Source organism: Dictyostelium purpureum (assembly GCF_000190715.1).
Source record: "Dictyostelium purpureum unplaced genomic scaffold DICPUscaffold_206, whole genome shotgun sequence".
Lineage (NCBI taxonomy): Eukaryota > Evosea > Eumycetozoa > Dictyosteliales > Dictyosteliaceae > Dictyostelium > Dictyostelium purpureum.
Genome location: NW_003519542.1, coordinates 39,137 through 55,855, shown reverse-complemented (window position 1 = coordinate 55,855; position 16,719 = coordinate 39,137). Strand labels below are relative to the sequence as shown.

Genomic DNA, 16,719 nt, shown 5'->3' with positions numbered 1-16,719 from the left:
TAATTTAAAGTAATACAATATAAATATAAATATTAATTATTGTAATTACAGCTATATATATATATAGAAAATAAATAAAAATAGTTCCACAAGATAAAAAAAATTTTAAAAAAAAATCAAAAAATAATATTATTATTTCTTTTTTAAAAAATTTTTTTAAAAAAAATTAAAAAATAAAAAAAAAAAAATTATTCACATAATTAGAGCCATTCCAAATTAATTTTTTTTATTATTTTTCATTTTTAAATTTTCTTCCAAAAAATTAATAAAAGCATCATATAAATATATATTTATCTCAAGAAAAATCGTACTTCAAGTTTTTTTTTTAAAAAATATCTGGTTTTTTTTTTTTTTTAAAAAAAATTATAATATTTTGGGTAATATTTTGTATATTTTTAATAATGCAGTTTAATATAAGAGAACAACCACAACCACAACAACAGCAATATAGCACAAGCGAACATCAGGATGACAATACAAATTATATAAAAAACCTCAACAACCCATCATCAATGAGGTTTGTTTTAAGAACAACTGATTCAAGTCCATATAAAATAGATCATGACCTTAGTAATGGAAGCAGTGATGGTCGTAATAGTACAGAAAAAGATGATAGACACCCAATATATAATTTAACTAGTATGTCAAAAAATGATAACTATGAAAACAATAGCAATACCAATACTCCAAACAATAATGGTAATAACAATCACAATAATAATAATAGTAATAGTAAAAATATAAAGAAAGACAGTATAAATGATAGAACATCAGATCAAAATGAAATTATAAAATATTTAGATGAAAAATTAGAGCAAATGGAAAAAGAAAATAGCTTTTTTACATCAACAATGGAATACAATTATCATAACAATCAGATAAACTATCAAAATTATAATGGTAACAATAATAGTGATATTAATAATAAAGGTTTAAATTTTAACTCATATTTTAACCGAAATCAAAACAACAATAGCAACAATAATAATAGTGATTTTAATAGTGATCATAATAATGATATTAAGCATTCCTCCTCATCACCATCATATCAAAAAGCACAGGTACAGCGAACAACCCAAAATCAAACAGCACCACCACCAAGAAACCAAAATAACCACCAGAGCACTCAATCACCAGGTATAAACAATTTAAGAAATAATATAAACACAAATAATTTAAATGTAAATAAAATTAATAAAAATAAAATAATTGATAATAATTTAAGTTTTGTAATGGATTCAATTAAATTTGAAATTCAAGAATTAGACAAGTAAGTTCACTGCATCATTACTATTGTATTTGTAAAACTTTGATTGATAGTAAGTACTAATAAAACAACATTGCTTATTTCTAGGGTATTGTATTGGATGCTTACATATAAACCATCCAACGAAAAGGAAATTAACAATTTAAGAGAACAAATCTTTCTAAAGTCTCAACAAATTGAAAAATTAAACGAAACCAAATATTTAATATTTAATCAATAACCAACCAATATACACAACAACATTAATAATAGTAATACAAATACAATTTGTTATGTTTTTTTTTATAAAAAAATATATTTAAATATATAGTTTTTTTATTTTATTTATACAGTTTTTTTTTTTTTTTTAAAATTTATACAATTATATCAGCTATAAAATTAATAAATCTGGCGGCATATTCAACTGGATCCACTGAAGAAACTTCGCCCTATTATATTTAAATATAATAAATTAATAAAATATAAAAGGTTTTTTTTAAATTAAAAAATTATTTTGCTTACCTTATTAAAAAGCGATTTATATGTGTGTTCAATTTGTTTTCTAAAAGAATATAGCATTAATATATCTATTATACCCATAAAATAGTATTCACCCAATGCTTCATTTTTATCATTAATACCTTGCATACCACCTTTATCATGTTCGAAAATTGAAATCTTTGGTTTAATATAAGGTTGGGGTGATGATTGTGATTCTGGTAAAACTGGTGGTAAACTTGGATTTTCAACAGGCTTCATATATTGACTACTATTTAGCTGTTGTAGGTATTGTTGTTGATATTGTTGCTGTTCCTGTTGCTGTTGCTGTTGAAGATTATTTATTTTATTTTTTAAATTATTTTGATTTAATTCTTCTTCTGATAAATAGTTTAAATCGTGAATTGGTTCATTAATTAAACTAGTTGGTGTATTATTATAATATTTATTTGGAGTAGTGGTTGTTGTTTTGGTTTCAGTAGTTGCAGTTGTGTTTGCAGAGGTTGAAAATTTTGGCTCTCCATCATGATTAAAATAATTTAAATAGTTTTTAGTTTCTTTAATTGAGGATATTTTTTTTGAAACACGTAAATCATCATCTGAACCAAATTCATAATCTGATTCATATTCGTCCCCAGTTGAATAGTTATCACCGCTTTCAAACTCATTGTCTTGTTGATAATGGGTTGCTATTTTATTATTGCTACTGTTAATATTACTTTTATCCAAACTGTTGGTTTGTTTGTCTGTTGATGCTGGTGGTTGTGATACATCGTTTTTATTGTGTAAACCTATCAATAGACTATAGTCCATAATATTTAACTTTACTAAAAATTTGCAATCTTCGCTAAGTTGATGCATAAATAATTTCTTTCTATCAGGACCTAAATGAATTTTTTTACCTAATCTACGGAAATCTAAATCTTTGAGTGTAGGGCATGTCTTTTTTAATTCTTCTGGTGATAATTCTCTACCGACAGTTGAGCCTTTTAAATCAAATCTTTGAGTGATTTCTTTGGGTGTGTAAAACAAATTCTTCATAACTAAAAAACGTACTTGTCTTCCACCAATTGGTTTAACACGATGCAGACCAAAGAACTTTGTTAATAGGCTGTTGGGGTTTCTTTTCATATGCTCGTAATATTCTGGAAGCAAAGATCTAAGTAGCTTTGCCTCTCTCTTTGGAATGGTCTTTAACACATATTGATTATCATGAGTGAAAAAGAATATACTTCCGCTTTTACCTGGTGTAACTACTTCATTCCATGGTTTGCAGATTGAATGAACATATGATATGGGATCTATATTAAACAACTCACGGAGACGAGAAAAGGCATGAGGACAATAATCCTTAAATCTAAAAGTCATATTAGGGTGCTCTTCTATTACTGGCAATAAATAATGAAAAGATTGAAAAAATTCATCAGAATCTTCTTTAATATTTCTATTTGATGTTTTTGAGATGCAATTGATTAGACCAGTTTGAATGGTACGCATCAAAAGCCAACTTGGATGACCTTTGAATATAGTTTCGCCCAGGGAATTCTTTTTATGTTCTAAGTGTTTATTTTTTTTCTTTAATCTTCTCTTCTTTTTACCTGATTTTTTAACCTTAGTTTCCCCAGCAATATTATCCGTTGAAGTACCAAATACTTGACTACCCGAGGCAATGTTGTCAGTTGATGATGTTGCAGTATTTGTATTTAAAGTATTGTTATTATTATTTGATACAGTTGATAGTGGTATACCCTCAACAATATATTGGCTATTTATATTATTGCCATGATCTTGCATCGCCTCTAAAATATGCTTTTCAATTTTCTTTTCTTTCTTTAATTCTTTTTTACTTAGCTCTTCTTTGTTTGGAAATAACTGAGTTGATGCTGGAGGTATATATGGTTTTGATGTATTTAATGGTGTGGACTCTCTTAGATTAACACTAGTTGATTTTCTTATAACATTGTGCTCCTTTAATGGTGTATCATTTGGTAATTTGTCAATATTATTAATGATTATCGATTCTTCATCATATTCTTTTATTTCATTTTTTTCTATTTTTTGGTTATTATTTATATTATTACTATTGTTTTGCAGATTTTTTATTTTATTTTTTTCGAAATCTAATGGTGATAAAGGTATATCTATTAATTGATCGTCTAATGCTAAGTTTTTATTTATTGGTGTTCCATTGATGCTATTTTGCCCATTTGGTATATTGAGTTGATTATTTATTGTGTTTGTTTCGATTGGTACCAAATCTGTAATTACAAAGAATTCATTTTTGTGAAATATATTGGTTAAGTTATCTTCATTTGAATTTTCTATACTGTTTTTACTGAAACTATCTTTGTTTCCATTAATAGTTCTTTTTATAAAATTGGGTGAGATGCTTTTATATTCACTACTATCTTCATTACTGGCCATATTATTATTTATTTCATTATTAGTATCCATGGCTATTTAATATAATTTTATTATTTTGATTTTTATTTATTTTATTTTATTATTTTATTATTATTTTTATATATAGGTATACAATAGAATAAATAAATAAATAAATAAATAAAAATTAAATAAATTATCAGTATAAATAATTTAAACAACACAAAATAAATGAAAAAAAAATAAAAAAAAACAAATAATTATTTATTTTTTTAAATTTAATTATTAATATTATTATAATGTGTTATTGTTATTATTGTTATTATATTTAAAAAAAAAAAAAAAAAAAAAAAAAAAAAAAAAATTTTCCTTTTTCTTTTTCTAAAAAAAAAAAAAAAATTAAATTAAAACCTTTTTTACCCTTTTAAAGAATTTTTTTTATAATTCTATAAATTTTTTAATTTAATGGATTTAAACAATTTTATAAAGATAGGATAAAATTATATAGGTATAAAATTTTTTTTTACCAAACCATAAATAAATAAAACCTTAAAAAAAAAAAAAAAAAAATTTATACTTTTTATTTATAAAATAAAATAATAAAAATATAAAATAAATTCATTGAGAGAGAATTGTGTGTCATAAATATAAAATATATATTTATATTTATATGTGTGTGTGTGGTGTGTGAGTTATTATTAAAATAGTTTTTTTTTTAAACATTATTATTATCATTTTAATCCATGTTTTTTTTTTTTATTTTTTTTATTTTTATTTTTTTTGTTATTTATTTATCATTTAAATCATATTAAAATTATATTTAATAAATAATTTAACCAAAAATACACAGAATTTGACAGAATAAAAAAAAAAAATAAAAGGAAATTTATTTTTAATTTTTTTAATTTTTTTTTTAATTATTTTTTTTAAAAAAATTTTTTTGAATTTTTTAAAATTTTTTTTTTTTTTTTTTTCGATTATATAATTTTATTTGTATATTTTTGATTAATTTTAAATAATTTTAAATAATTTTAAATAATATAATAATAATAATAATAATAATAACTACATATTATATAAATTAATACCACCCGATTAACACACTGTTGTATCTTATAATTAATAATATTTATATTTCAACTCTTATAAATATATAAAATATTTTTATTTTAATTTATCGATTAATTATCAACTCTTACAGGGTCACATTAGAATAAATAGTATCACCTATCATATCATACCATACCACACAACTACAATAATATAACAATATATACATATAACAATATAAAATGGGTTGCTTTATGTCAAAAGTAAACGGTATGTTTTTTTATAGATATAGAGAGGATTTTAATCTTTGGCCATGGGCTCAATTTAGATTCGTTTTATAGTTATTGGAAACAATTTTAAATAACTATTGTAAAACATTGTTTAATAATAATTATCAATTAATCTATCCCTCTAAATTAATGATGATGTAAAAAACGATTAAAAAATCTTTTTTTCTTTTTACAATAATTATAATTTTAATTTTATATTAATATATTTTTTTAATATTAATAAAAACAATAATAATAGATAATAAAAATGAAAATGATGCAAGATCAAGAAATCAAGCTTCATCTTCACAATCAACTTCATCATCCGCTCAAACTCCATCAAAACAAATAAACATTCAACCAAAAGAGTAAATTATAAAATTATTTAGGTTATTTTAGATTATTAAAAAGGATATTAACATGTTGTTTTATTTTTTATAATTTTAAAGAGAAGAAAACCAACAAGAAGTTTCATACTCACAAATGAGAGAATTAGATAATGATTATTTCAAAGATATTATTGATAGAACTGCACAGTAATTATCACCCTATATATAGTTTTTAGGTATAGTTTTCAAGTTCTTTACTAATTACATCATTTTTTTTTGTTTTGTTTAGAAAATTCATTGATGTTTCAATGGTTGGTCCAGACGGTAAGGATCCATTCGATAAAGAAAAAGATTATTCAAGCCAAATTAAAGAATCAAAGATTCATAAACCAGTTGCTTTAACTGCACTCCCACGTTTATCACAACATTGTCAAACTTCAAACTTACACAATCTCCTTTCACAACCAACCAATTTCGATAGCGAATTAGTAAGAATATAAATTTATATACAATATACATGTAGGAATTAAAATATTAACTTTTTTTTCTTTTTTTTCAATCATTCTAGATGAACCGTTATTCAAATAGTATTCTTGAATCATTAAATAATATTCATGTTAAGGATTGTGGAGAACTTGTTGTATTTTTTGGTAACTCATTAAAACAATAAATTTTAAATTACAATAAATAATATAAAAAAACATCAAAAAAAAATAACAAAATAAAAAAATAAAAAAAATAAAATTAATAAAAAATAAATAATTCTTTATTCTTTCTTTCTTTCATTTCAATTTATATTTATATATTAAATAGATATATAAATATAAAAAAAACAATTAAATAAAAAAAACTACAAAATTCAAATCTATTACACCATCTTTATGCCATCATTTCTTTTTTATTTTTATTTATTTTTAGTATATTTTTTAATCTTAAACTCTTTTATTCTAACCACTTACATTTTAGATAAAAGTCAGTACTTTTTTTTTTTTTTTTAAAAAATATGACCATTTAATTGATATATAAACATATGGTTGTGGTATAAATAATTAAAAGAAAATAAATGGATTGGTTAAAGTATTTGGTAGTTAATTTGAATTATCCTTTACCACACTACCACACAAAAAAAAAAAAAAAAAAAAAAAAAAAAAAAAAAATAACCACATTTTTTATAGGTTTGGAGGTTTTCTAATTGTTTTATATTTTATATAATTTTCAATATAATTTTATAATAAATATTGGGTATCAAATGATCATTTTCTTTAAAACTGACATTTAAAAAAATAAAATAACTGTGGGTTTCTATTTATTTTTCCCCCATTTAATAGCACCCTTTTTTTTTTTTTTTTTTTGGTTTGAAATTTTAATTTATTTTAATTTTATTTTTTTTATATTTATTTAATGAATTAGATTTTTTAAATTACAAATAAAATAAAAAAGAATAGTTTGATAGATTCTATATGTAATATTAGAAATGTTAGTAAATAAATATTTCTTTTTATATTTTTTATTCATTATTATATCGAATGTAAGTTATATTTTTAATTAAAAATGAAAACATATATTAATATTGACAATACTATTCCTTAATTAATTTTAAAGATAGATGCAATAAAAATTAATAATAGTGGAAATCAATTAAATTTTAATAAATTAAATAATGGTTTAAATATAACATATGATCATAGATCTTTAATTATAAATGGAGAAAGAAAATTATTAGTAAGTGGTTCTGTACATTATCCAAGAGCATCTGTATCAAAATGGAATGAAATTTTAAAGTCAAGTAAATTAGCAGGTGTGGATATAATTGAAACTTATATTTTTTGGAATGTCCACCAACCAAACACACCAAATGAATTTTATCTTGAAGATAATGCAAATATAACCTTGTTTTTAGATTTGTGTAAAGAGAATGAGCTATTTGTTAATCTTAGAATTGGTCCATATGTTTGCGCTGAATGGAATTATGGAGGTTTCCCAATCTGGTTAAAGAATATCGAAGGAATAGTGTTTAGAGATTACAATCAACCATTTATGGATGCTATGTCAACTTGGGTAACAATGGTGGTAGATAAACTTCAAGATTATTTTGCACCAAATGGGGGTCCAATTATTATAGCTCAAATAGAGAATGAATATGGTTGGTTAGAAAATGAATATGGGGCATCTGGTAGAGAATATGCTTTGTGGGCCATCAACTTTGCAAAATCTTTAAATATAGGAATACCTTGGATTATGTGTGCTCAAGAGGATATAGATAGCGCCATCAACACATGTAATGGTTTTTATTGCCATGATTGGATAGACCGTCATTGGAACGCTTTTCCAGACCAACCTGCATTTTGGACAGAAAATTGGGTAGGATGGTTTGAAAACTGGGGTCAAGCTGTCCCAAAGAGACCTGTTCAAGATATGCTATTTTCATCTGCTAGATTTATTGCTTATGGTGGTTCATTGTTTAATTACTATATGTGGTTTGGTGGTACAAATTTTGGTCGTTCTGTTGGTGGTCCATGGATTATTACATCATACGAATATGATGCCCCTCTAGATGAATTTGGCTTCCCAAATGAACCTAAATATTCGATGAGCACCCAGTTTCACTTTGTAATACACAAATATGAAAGTATAATAATGGGTATGGATCCACCAACACCAGTTCCTTTATCAAATATTTCTGAAGCACATCCTTATGGAGAGGATTTGGTTTTCTTAACAAACTTTGGATTGGTTATAGACTATATTCAATGGCAAGGTACCAACTATACACTTCAACCATGGTCAGTAGTAATTGTTTATAGTGGCTCTGTTGTATTTGACACTTCATATGTGCCAGATGAATATATCAAACCATCAACAAGGGATCAATTTAAAGATGTTCCAAATGCTATTAATTATGACTCGATTCTCAGCTTTTCAGAATGGGGCCAATCTGATATAATAAATGATTGTATTATTAATAACGAAAGTCCACTCGAACAAATCAATTTAACCAATGACACAACCGACTATCTTTGGTATACCACAAATATTACATTAAACGAAACAACAACTTTAACAATAGAAAATATGTATGATTTTTGTCATGTGTTTTTAAATGGAGCTTATCAAGGTAATGGATGGTCCCCAGTCGCATATATAACTTTAGAACCAACAAATGGTAATATAAACTATCAGTTACAAATTCTCACAATGACTATGGGATTAGAAAACTATGCAGCTCATATGGAATCATATAGTAGAGGTTTATTAGGAAGCATCTCGTTGGGTCAAACTAACATTACAAATAACCAATGGTCAATGAAACCAGGAATATTAGGTGAAAAACTCCAAATCTATAATGAATATTCATCGTCCAAAGTAAATTGGCAACCATATAACCCATCAGCAACCCAATCAATGACATGGTATCAATTTAATATTTCTTTAGATGGATTATCATCAGATCCAAGCTCCAATGCATATGTTTTAAATATGACATCAATGAACAAAGGTTTTGTTTATGTTAATGGATTCAATATTGGTCGATACTTTTTAATGGAGGCAACTCAATCCAACTGCACTCTAAAACAAGATTATATAGGCATATATACACCATCCAATAATCGTATAGATTGTAATGAACCAAGTCAATCCCTCTATCATATTCCGCTAGATTGGTTATTCCTCCAACAAGATAAACAATATGCTACAGTTATATTGTTTGAAGAAGTTAATGGGGATCCAACCAAAATCCAATTACTTTCATTATAAAAAAGCAATAAAATAAGAAATAAAACAATCATCTTTTTTAAAAAAAAAAAGCTAAAAAAAATAAAATATCTGTTTGAAACTCCACTTTATAATTTTTTTAAATTGTTTTTTTTTATTATTTTCACTTTTACTATTACTAAAATTGATTATTATTATTATTTACTATATGTCCATTATTTATTTCTTTTCTTTTTGTTCTTTTTCTAATTCTTCTTTTGATTTTTCGATATTGAATAAGAAATTTGGTGGAGTGTAAGCACCATCAGTACCTGTTGGATTTGCAATATGTGGTCTCTTATAAGTTGGAGCAAATGAAAGCATCTATTTATATTTAATTTTAAATTAATTAATATTAAGTACACAACTTTTTATTGTTTTTGCTATAATGATAGAGTGATCGTGCTGCTATGCTGTAATGTGATATATTAAATAAATTTATAGTATAATGAGTATTACCTCTGAACCTGGTCTATCGGAAATAAAGTGAATATATGAATGCCATTCTGGTGGAATGGTAGTTGGATCTGGGTTTTTGTAATCACCATATTCGACCCATCTGTGTCTACCAAAGATTTCTTCTTTATTTTCATAATATCTAAATTAAAAAGTAAAAATAAGATTAGTCTCCATACATACATAAATGATCATATCACACAACCATCATCGTCATCACCATTATTTTGAAATGATTATGCTAAAATATAATGAGTTCATACTTGTTACCGAATTTATCTACACCAACAAGAGTACCATATTTAAGTTCTCCAGTGTAATATAAAGTTTTGCATGATTCGAGGACACCACGTTGTAAAATACCTTTGCAATATCTAATAATTTCTGACATTTTTATGAAGGTTTGTAAATATATAAAATGAAAAAATAAAATAAAAAAATTAAAAAAAAAATTAAAAAAATTAAAAAAAAAAAAATAAAAAAATTTTAAAAAACAAAAAAAAAAAATTATAAAAAAAAAAATAAAGAATCATTTTCAAAAAAATAATCACTTATAATCAAATCAATTTTCATAATGTAAACAAATAACTATATTTAAAATAATAATAGTTTTTTGGGCAAATACAACTTTGTAAATATTTAGTTTTTGTAAAAATATATTTTTTTTGGGGTTGTGTGAAATTCATTAATGTAATCAATTTATTTTCAAAATATTTCTTGAAAATATTTATTTGTTTGTAATTCAACTTTAATATATTTGGAAGGTAAAAATAGAAAAATAAAGAATAATAAAATAAAAAAATAAAAAAATAAAAAATAAAAATAAAAAATAATAAAAAAGAAAATAGTTTTTTTAAATCTATTTATTTTAAAAGTGTCTTTTTAAAATTTTGGTTTGTTTTTAATTCCAACTTTTCCCAAAATGATGTAATTTTGGATATATTTGGAGGTATTGTTAGTTAAATTTGGTATTATCTCATTTTCAAAAACAAATGTAACTGCAAAAAAATAAAAATAAAATTTTTTTTAAAAATTTAATTTTTTAAAAAACAAAATTAACGCAATAAATGACTTATTTGAGTTTTTTATGGTGATAATATTTTATTCGATACGCAATATTTTAGTTTAAAATTATTATTTATCAAAAAAAAAATATAATTTAAAATAATTATTACCTTGATTAATTAAAAATCAAATACAATTTTTTTATTAACCATATTTTTTTCAATAAATAACTTTTTTTTTTTTTTTTATTTTGTTAAAATTCCTTTAGCACAATTGTAATAATAGTTTTATATATAACAGCATGGGAAAATCAATATTTCAATTTAAATCAGCAGATGCAGATTCACCAAAACCATTCCCACAAGAAGAGGATAAGCCATTAGTTGTTTTATTAGGTTGGATGGGCAGTAAAATGGTTCATTTAAATAAATATGGTGACCAATGGAGAAAAAGAGGTTTCAATACATTATCATATTGTTCAAATCCATCAGAGATGTAAGTAAAATGAAATATTATTATATAAACAAAAAAAAAAAACATTAGATGTTTATTCCTTTTGATTAAAAATTAGATTAATGCCGGGTGCTATTAAAAAGAAAGGTACACTCATGCTCGAACAAATTAGTATGTATGTAAAAGAAAACCCAAAATGTAATACTATTATTTTCAATGCAATGTCAAATGGTGGTGGTTTCTATTATAGTTTTATGATAGGCGAGATTCACGACAACCAGAAATGGCAACACTTAAGACCCTATGTCAGAGGTACTGTATTAGATTCATTACCAGCAATTAGACCATGGTCTGTTTTCACTGCTTTTAAAATGACTTCACCAAACTTTTTGGTAACCTGTGTCTTATTTGTTCTTATTCCATTTGTTATGTTATTATTTGCTGGTTATATGAAAATATATGTAAACAATCTTCAAAGTGCCAAGGTAAGTATCATATTATTAATATTTTTTTATACAGTTTCTAATTTAGTTTTAAATTTTTTAGAATCAATGGCAACATTTAATTTTATACTCTAAAAGCGATATCATTGTTCATTCAGATGATATTGATAAAATTGTAATGGTTATTAAAGATAATATTATAAACAAACAACAGTTAGATACAAAGTGCTGGGACGATTCCCCACATGTTTCGCATTTACGTCATCATCCAATCGAATATGAAAATAGATTGAATAATTTCGTAGAATCTATTAAAAGACACGGATTTTCAAAATAAATGTTTTATATATAAACCTAAATTAAAATATATAAACCCAGATTTTTTTTTTTTTTGTTTCTGTAAATTAAAATACAATTTATTAAATTTATTACTTTTTTTTAAATATTTATTTGTGATCAATTCTAACCCTTAAAATGTATTTGATTTTAACTTGATCAACTTTATAGACAATGTACTCATTGTGGGTACAACTACTCTTAAAGTTTGTGTTTTTAATTTTACCTAATGGAACAATTACATTATCTGATTCTACTAAGGCTTTGTCATCACCAATGGGGGCAGCCATACCCAAAGCTTTGGTTGAATGGAATGGTTTTGGTGCTTCCTCCATGTATTTGTCGTGTAATAATTCATATTTATCACCAACATAAACTTCGCAGAGTAACATTAAAGCTACTGGGGAATCTTTAATTTTTTAAAAAAAAAAAAGTTAGTAAATTAATAATAAAATAATAATAATTAAGAAAATTACATACCTCTGGTGGTAAAACAATATGAGGCTGATTTACTGACAGTATCTAAAATAATTAAATAATAAGTTAATAAAATGTTCTAAATCTAAAATTAAATTAAATTAAAATAATACTAACCTGCAAAGTAAATACCCTTACCGAAACGATAACTAAAATGAAATAAAAATTAAAAATTAGTGAGTGTTTCGAAACTATAAAAATATTATAATAAAAATAATTACCCAGTTTTTGGAGCTTCTGGTGGAGCAATTCTTAAACCTTGTGAAATAATACCAACGAAATTGGTTAAACGAGAACCGTGCCATAATAAAAGTCTTTTTGGATCTTTGGCATATGGAGTGAATCTATTGGATTCGTTATTTCTATCAACTGAAAGAATATCTTCAACGTTGATACCAAATCTGAATTGTTTAGTGTCATGACTGTTATCGACATAGGAGACCAAGGTTTTATAAAGATTACCACTCTTATCAAGAATTGAGAATTTGGTGTTAAGAGTTAGATATTGGTTTTCAATCATATTACCTTCAACATTTTCTGTTTGTTTCTTGAGTGAGTTAGCAATATCAATATCGATAAGAGCTTCGACCAATTGCATTTTAGCTTTGATGGATTCAACAGAGTCGATAAGTGGTGGAGCGTTATTACCAAAGTTATGTGGAATTAAAGTGTAGAAACGTTGGGAGCAATCTTTTAATCTATTCTTTGAAACATTAGCACCTTCAGAAGTAAGGAGATCTTGAATTTCAGATAATACCTTGTAACCTTGCATTAATTGCGATTTTTTGATTTTACCCAATGGCATCTTATCAGTATCAACATTCATAGATTGTAATTGTTTCTTCATCATATCTTGATCAAACATTAATCTTATTAAATCTTGAACTCTTTCATGAAGACCTTCTTTCTTTGTGACGATTTGGTTTTCGGTGTTGGAGGTAAGATCCTCTCTCTTCTTTTTAAATACATTATTTACCTCTTCTTGTTCTTCTTCATCTTCCCAACCATCATCAAGAGCAACCATAAAGTACTTTCTTGGTTTCTTTTTGAATCTAAGACGATCTTCCCAGTTATTGTCTGTAAAATAGAAGAATCTTTCAGCGAATAAAGCTAAAGCTTTATTATAGGTTTTGAATGTTTCTTCTTTTGAACCACCAACAGAATCTACACCGACTCTACCCCATTTTAAGAAAACAGTATATGATTCAACACCTATTTTTTTGATTAATTGAATTTGATAGAATTTGTTTGAATTGCTTTCGATATCTAAAAGATTAAGCATAACATTATGGGCAGTATAGCCGTTATCTTTGTCATAGCTAACATAAATTTCATAGGAACGGAAACTATAATCACTGTGGACCTTTAGAATATTTGAGCCTGGTTTTGGTTGTTTTTTTGGTTTGACTTCAACTTCAATCTCTTTTCTCTTTTTGCTTGTGGTGGTTGTGGTTGTGGTTTTCTTTTCGACTGGTTTAAAATATTTTTCAGTATAAAGTAATTGATCATCATTTAATTTTGATGGAGTGATTACTAAATCTTTTGAAACTGAGGTTTTTCTTAACTCAATGCCTTTGTTAGTTCTATTACATAAATCTTTGAGCCATTCAACTGAAAAGATTGGGATGTTATCGATAGCATTCTGAACTTTTTTGGTAACTTTATTTTTTTTGACCTCTTCATCACATGAAATCATAACTGTGGCTTTGAGTGGATCCTCTACAACTGAACCTCCATGGTCATTAATGAGATCTTTAATTTCACTAGTTGCAATACCTAAAACTTTGGCTGAACCTGCAATAGAAAAAATCATATTAACACACTCTTCATTAACTGGTACTTCATCTTCTTCTCTATTTGGATCGAGAGCGGCCTCGCTTAAATCGGCACCATCTTCGGATTTTAAACTTGCACTCTCTTGAAGTGAGGCTGATTCTCCTTTTTCTGCTTCTTCTTCTTCTTCTTCTTCATCTTCTTCTTCATCATCGTCATCATTATATTTTGGTTCAGCTTTTGGATAGTCTTTGGTGTATTTATAAGATGAGAGGAATTTGTTACTTGCAAGTTCTGGTGGAATTAATACTTTGAAACGATCAAGAGAATCACCACTCCAATCACACTTGGTAAATTCAGAAAGCCAACCTTTGCATTGAAACTCGACACCATTGAATAATACTTCAAAGTTTTTACATGTTGGGCATTTACCTGGACGACCTTTCAACATCCAATCAGAAAGAGTATGGAGAAGATGGACTGGTGATACTTTGTCAACAAAACCTTTGTTAAATTGAATTATTGACTTGATAGCAGGACCTTTAAGATTATCTCCAATAAGATCTTTGGTATCCCAAAGAGCTACTAAATATTTTTGTCTTTGAACCTCTGTTGCTGATTTTGGATCATACTTTTCATGTTTGAAATATTTGGTTTTAATATCTAATTGATCCTCCCATTTAAGATATTCCCAGTGAACTAAATCAGTAAATTTTGGTACACCTGCGCATTTACATTTTAAATGATGCCATGAAATATCCCTTTAATTGAAAAAAAAAAAAAAAAAAATATTTTAATAACAAAAAATTTAAATTTGAAATAATTAATGTGGGTGATATTAATGTTAATGTGTTATTATTAGAGAGAGACAGCGGAAACTATATAGTTTTCATATTTATTTGTTAAGGTAGAGTATATTATTGTTGTTGTTTTTGTGTAAATAATATTTGCGTTAAATATAATTTTGATTTTTACATTCCATCAAAGTGTCTTGATTTGGTTTTGTAACCAATTCTAACATCTTCTTTATTAATACCTCTTGAACAAGTGGCACAACTTGATCTATCGGATTTGGCATATTCAACTAAATAGGGCGATTGGTTTTTAGTTGCCATTTTGATTTATAAACAATATATTACAAATAAAAATACAAATAAAAAAAGCTATGAAATATAAAAAAAAATACAAACAAAAATTTTTTTCAAAAAATTTTAAAAAAAAAAAGCAAAACAAAAAAAAAAAAATTTTCAAATATCTGAGAAAAATTTTTGTTACAAGAAAAATGATATTTTTAATAAATAAATAAAAATGTGAATAATTTTGTTTTATTTGTAAAAAATATATTAATAATTTATTTTAGTTTTTGAAAAGGTTTTGTTTTTTCTATTTTTAGAAATTGAAAAAAATTTTTTTTTTTTTTTTTTCATAAATATGATATAATAATTTGAAATAAATAAGAAAGCTAATACTAACACTGTGGACTGATTCCAGTACGCAAGGAGCATGGCACAACTCTGTTTTTGATGCAACGTGGGTCACGGTGGAACTTGTCACAATAAGCTGCCATTGTAAGTGATGAGCCATTTGCTAATATTAATAATAAAAACAGTAATATATAAAACAATATTGGAATTTTTATTATCATTTTTTTATGTTGCTATATTAATATTTTCTTTGCCTAATTTATAAAATTCTTTAACTATTGATTTATTTTTTATAAATTTTATAATCTTAAAATGATGATGTAAATTTTTTTTTGTATATTTATACTTTTTTTTATTGTTTGTTTTTATTTAATTTTTTTTTTTTTTTTTATTATTTTAAATATACAAATAAAGTTATTATAATTTTTTTCTGTATTTATTTTTATAACCAAATAAAAACAATTTAAAAATTAAATATAACAAAAGGTTTAAAAAATATACATCTAATAAAATGATTTTTTGTTTTTGTGTGATTGTGTGTAATGGTGTGTGTGGTGGGGGGTAATATTTAAATAAAGTAACTTTTTAAGTATATATTATTCTATCCACATTTCATAATAATATTCATAATAACAGCAATTAACAAAAAAACAACAACAACAAAAAAAGTTAAAAAAACAAATATTTAATATTTATTTTTTGTTTTTTTTTTTTTTTTTTTTTTTTTAATCGAAATTTTGAATTTTATTTTTGGTACTGATTCATCGATTTATTTAAAATCTTTTTAAAATAATTTATTTGTATATTATTATACAAATAAATATA

General features: G+C 24.6%; 7 protein-coding genes across 7 annotated transcripts; 4 read left to right on the top strand and 3 right to left on the bottom strand.

Annotated features, from left to right (window-relative positions):
• Window positions 1–401: 401 nt before the first annotated feature.
• Window positions 402–1,487, top strand: DICPUDRAFT_80870 (uncharacterized protein; the record flags this gene model as incomplete). Its single annotated transcript, XM_003290075.1, has 2 exons — window positions 402–1,270; window positions 1,355–1,487. 2 exons carry the CDS (start codon window positions 402–404, stop codon window positions 1,485–1,487), a joined length of 1,002 nt encoding a protein of 333 aa, XP_003290123.1.
• Window positions 1,488–1,620: 133 nt separating this feature from the next.
• On the bottom strand, window positions 1,621–4,168 carry DICPUDRAFT_154611 (uncharacterized protein; the record flags this gene model as incomplete). Its single annotated transcript, XM_003290063.1, has 2 exons — window positions 1,621–1,695; window positions 1,769–4,168. 2 exons carry the CDS (start codon window positions 4,166–4,168, stop codon window positions 1,621–1,623), a joined length of 2,475 nt encoding a protein of 824 aa, XP_003290111.1.
• A 1,250-nt stretch (window positions 4,169–5,418) lies between these two features.
• DICPUDRAFT_88812 (uncharacterized protein) lies at window positions 5,419–6,444 on the top strand (the record flags this gene model as incomplete). Its single annotated transcript, XM_003290074.1, has 5 exons — window positions 5,419–5,446; window positions 5,705–5,813; window positions 5,895–5,981; window positions 6,064–6,262; window positions 6,343–6,444. The coding sequence occupies 5 exons, from the start codon at window positions 5,419–5,421 to the stop codon at window positions 6,442–6,444; spliced, it is 525 nt and encodes a 174-aa protein (XP_003290122.1).
• A 790-nt stretch (window positions 6,445–7,234) lies between these two features.
• Window positions 7,235–9,620, top strand: DICPUDRAFT_48969 (uncharacterized protein). The gene is made up of 2 exons (XM_003290073.1): window positions 7,235–7,302; window positions 7,377–9,620. Exons 1-2 carry the CDS (start codon window positions 7,249–7,251, stop codon window positions 9,528–9,530), a joined length of 2,208 nt encoding a protein of 735 aa, XP_003290121.1. The 5' UTR covers window positions 7,235–7,248; the 3' UTR covers window positions 9,531–9,620.
• An 87-nt stretch (window positions 9,621–9,707) lies between these two features.
• DICPUDRAFT_98581 (uncharacterized protein) lies at window positions 9,708–10,374 on the bottom strand (the record flags this gene model as incomplete). Its single annotated transcript, XM_003290062.1, has 3 exons — window positions 9,708–9,851; window positions 9,987–10,125; window positions 10,247–10,374. 3 exons carry the CDS (start codon window positions 10,372–10,374, stop codon window positions 9,708–9,710), a joined length of 411 nt encoding a protein of 136 aa, XP_003290110.1.
• Window positions 10,375–11,289: 915 nt separating this feature from the next.
• DICPUDRAFT_154608 (uncharacterized protein) lies at window positions 11,290–12,221 on the top strand (the record flags this gene model as incomplete). The annotated part of the gene is made up of 3 exons (XM_003290072.1): window positions 11,290–11,483; window positions 11,560–11,926; window positions 11,988–12,221. The coding sequence occupies 3 exons, from the start codon at window positions 11,290–11,292 to the stop codon at window positions 12,219–12,221; spliced, it is 795 nt and encodes a 264-aa protein (XP_003290120.1).
• Window positions 12,222–12,330: 109 nt separating this feature from the next.
• DICPUDRAFT_36817 (uncharacterized protein) lies at window positions 12,331–15,585 on the bottom strand (the record flags this gene model as incomplete). Its single annotated transcript, XM_003290061.1, has 5 exons — window positions 12,331–12,629; window positions 12,701–12,742; window positions 12,815–12,846; window positions 12,919–15,231; window positions 15,446–15,585. 5 exons carry the CDS (start codon window positions 15,583–15,585, stop codon window positions 12,331–12,333), a joined length of 2,826 nt encoding a protein of 941 aa, XP_003290109.1.
• Window positions 15,586–16,719: the final 1,134 nt, after the last annotated feature.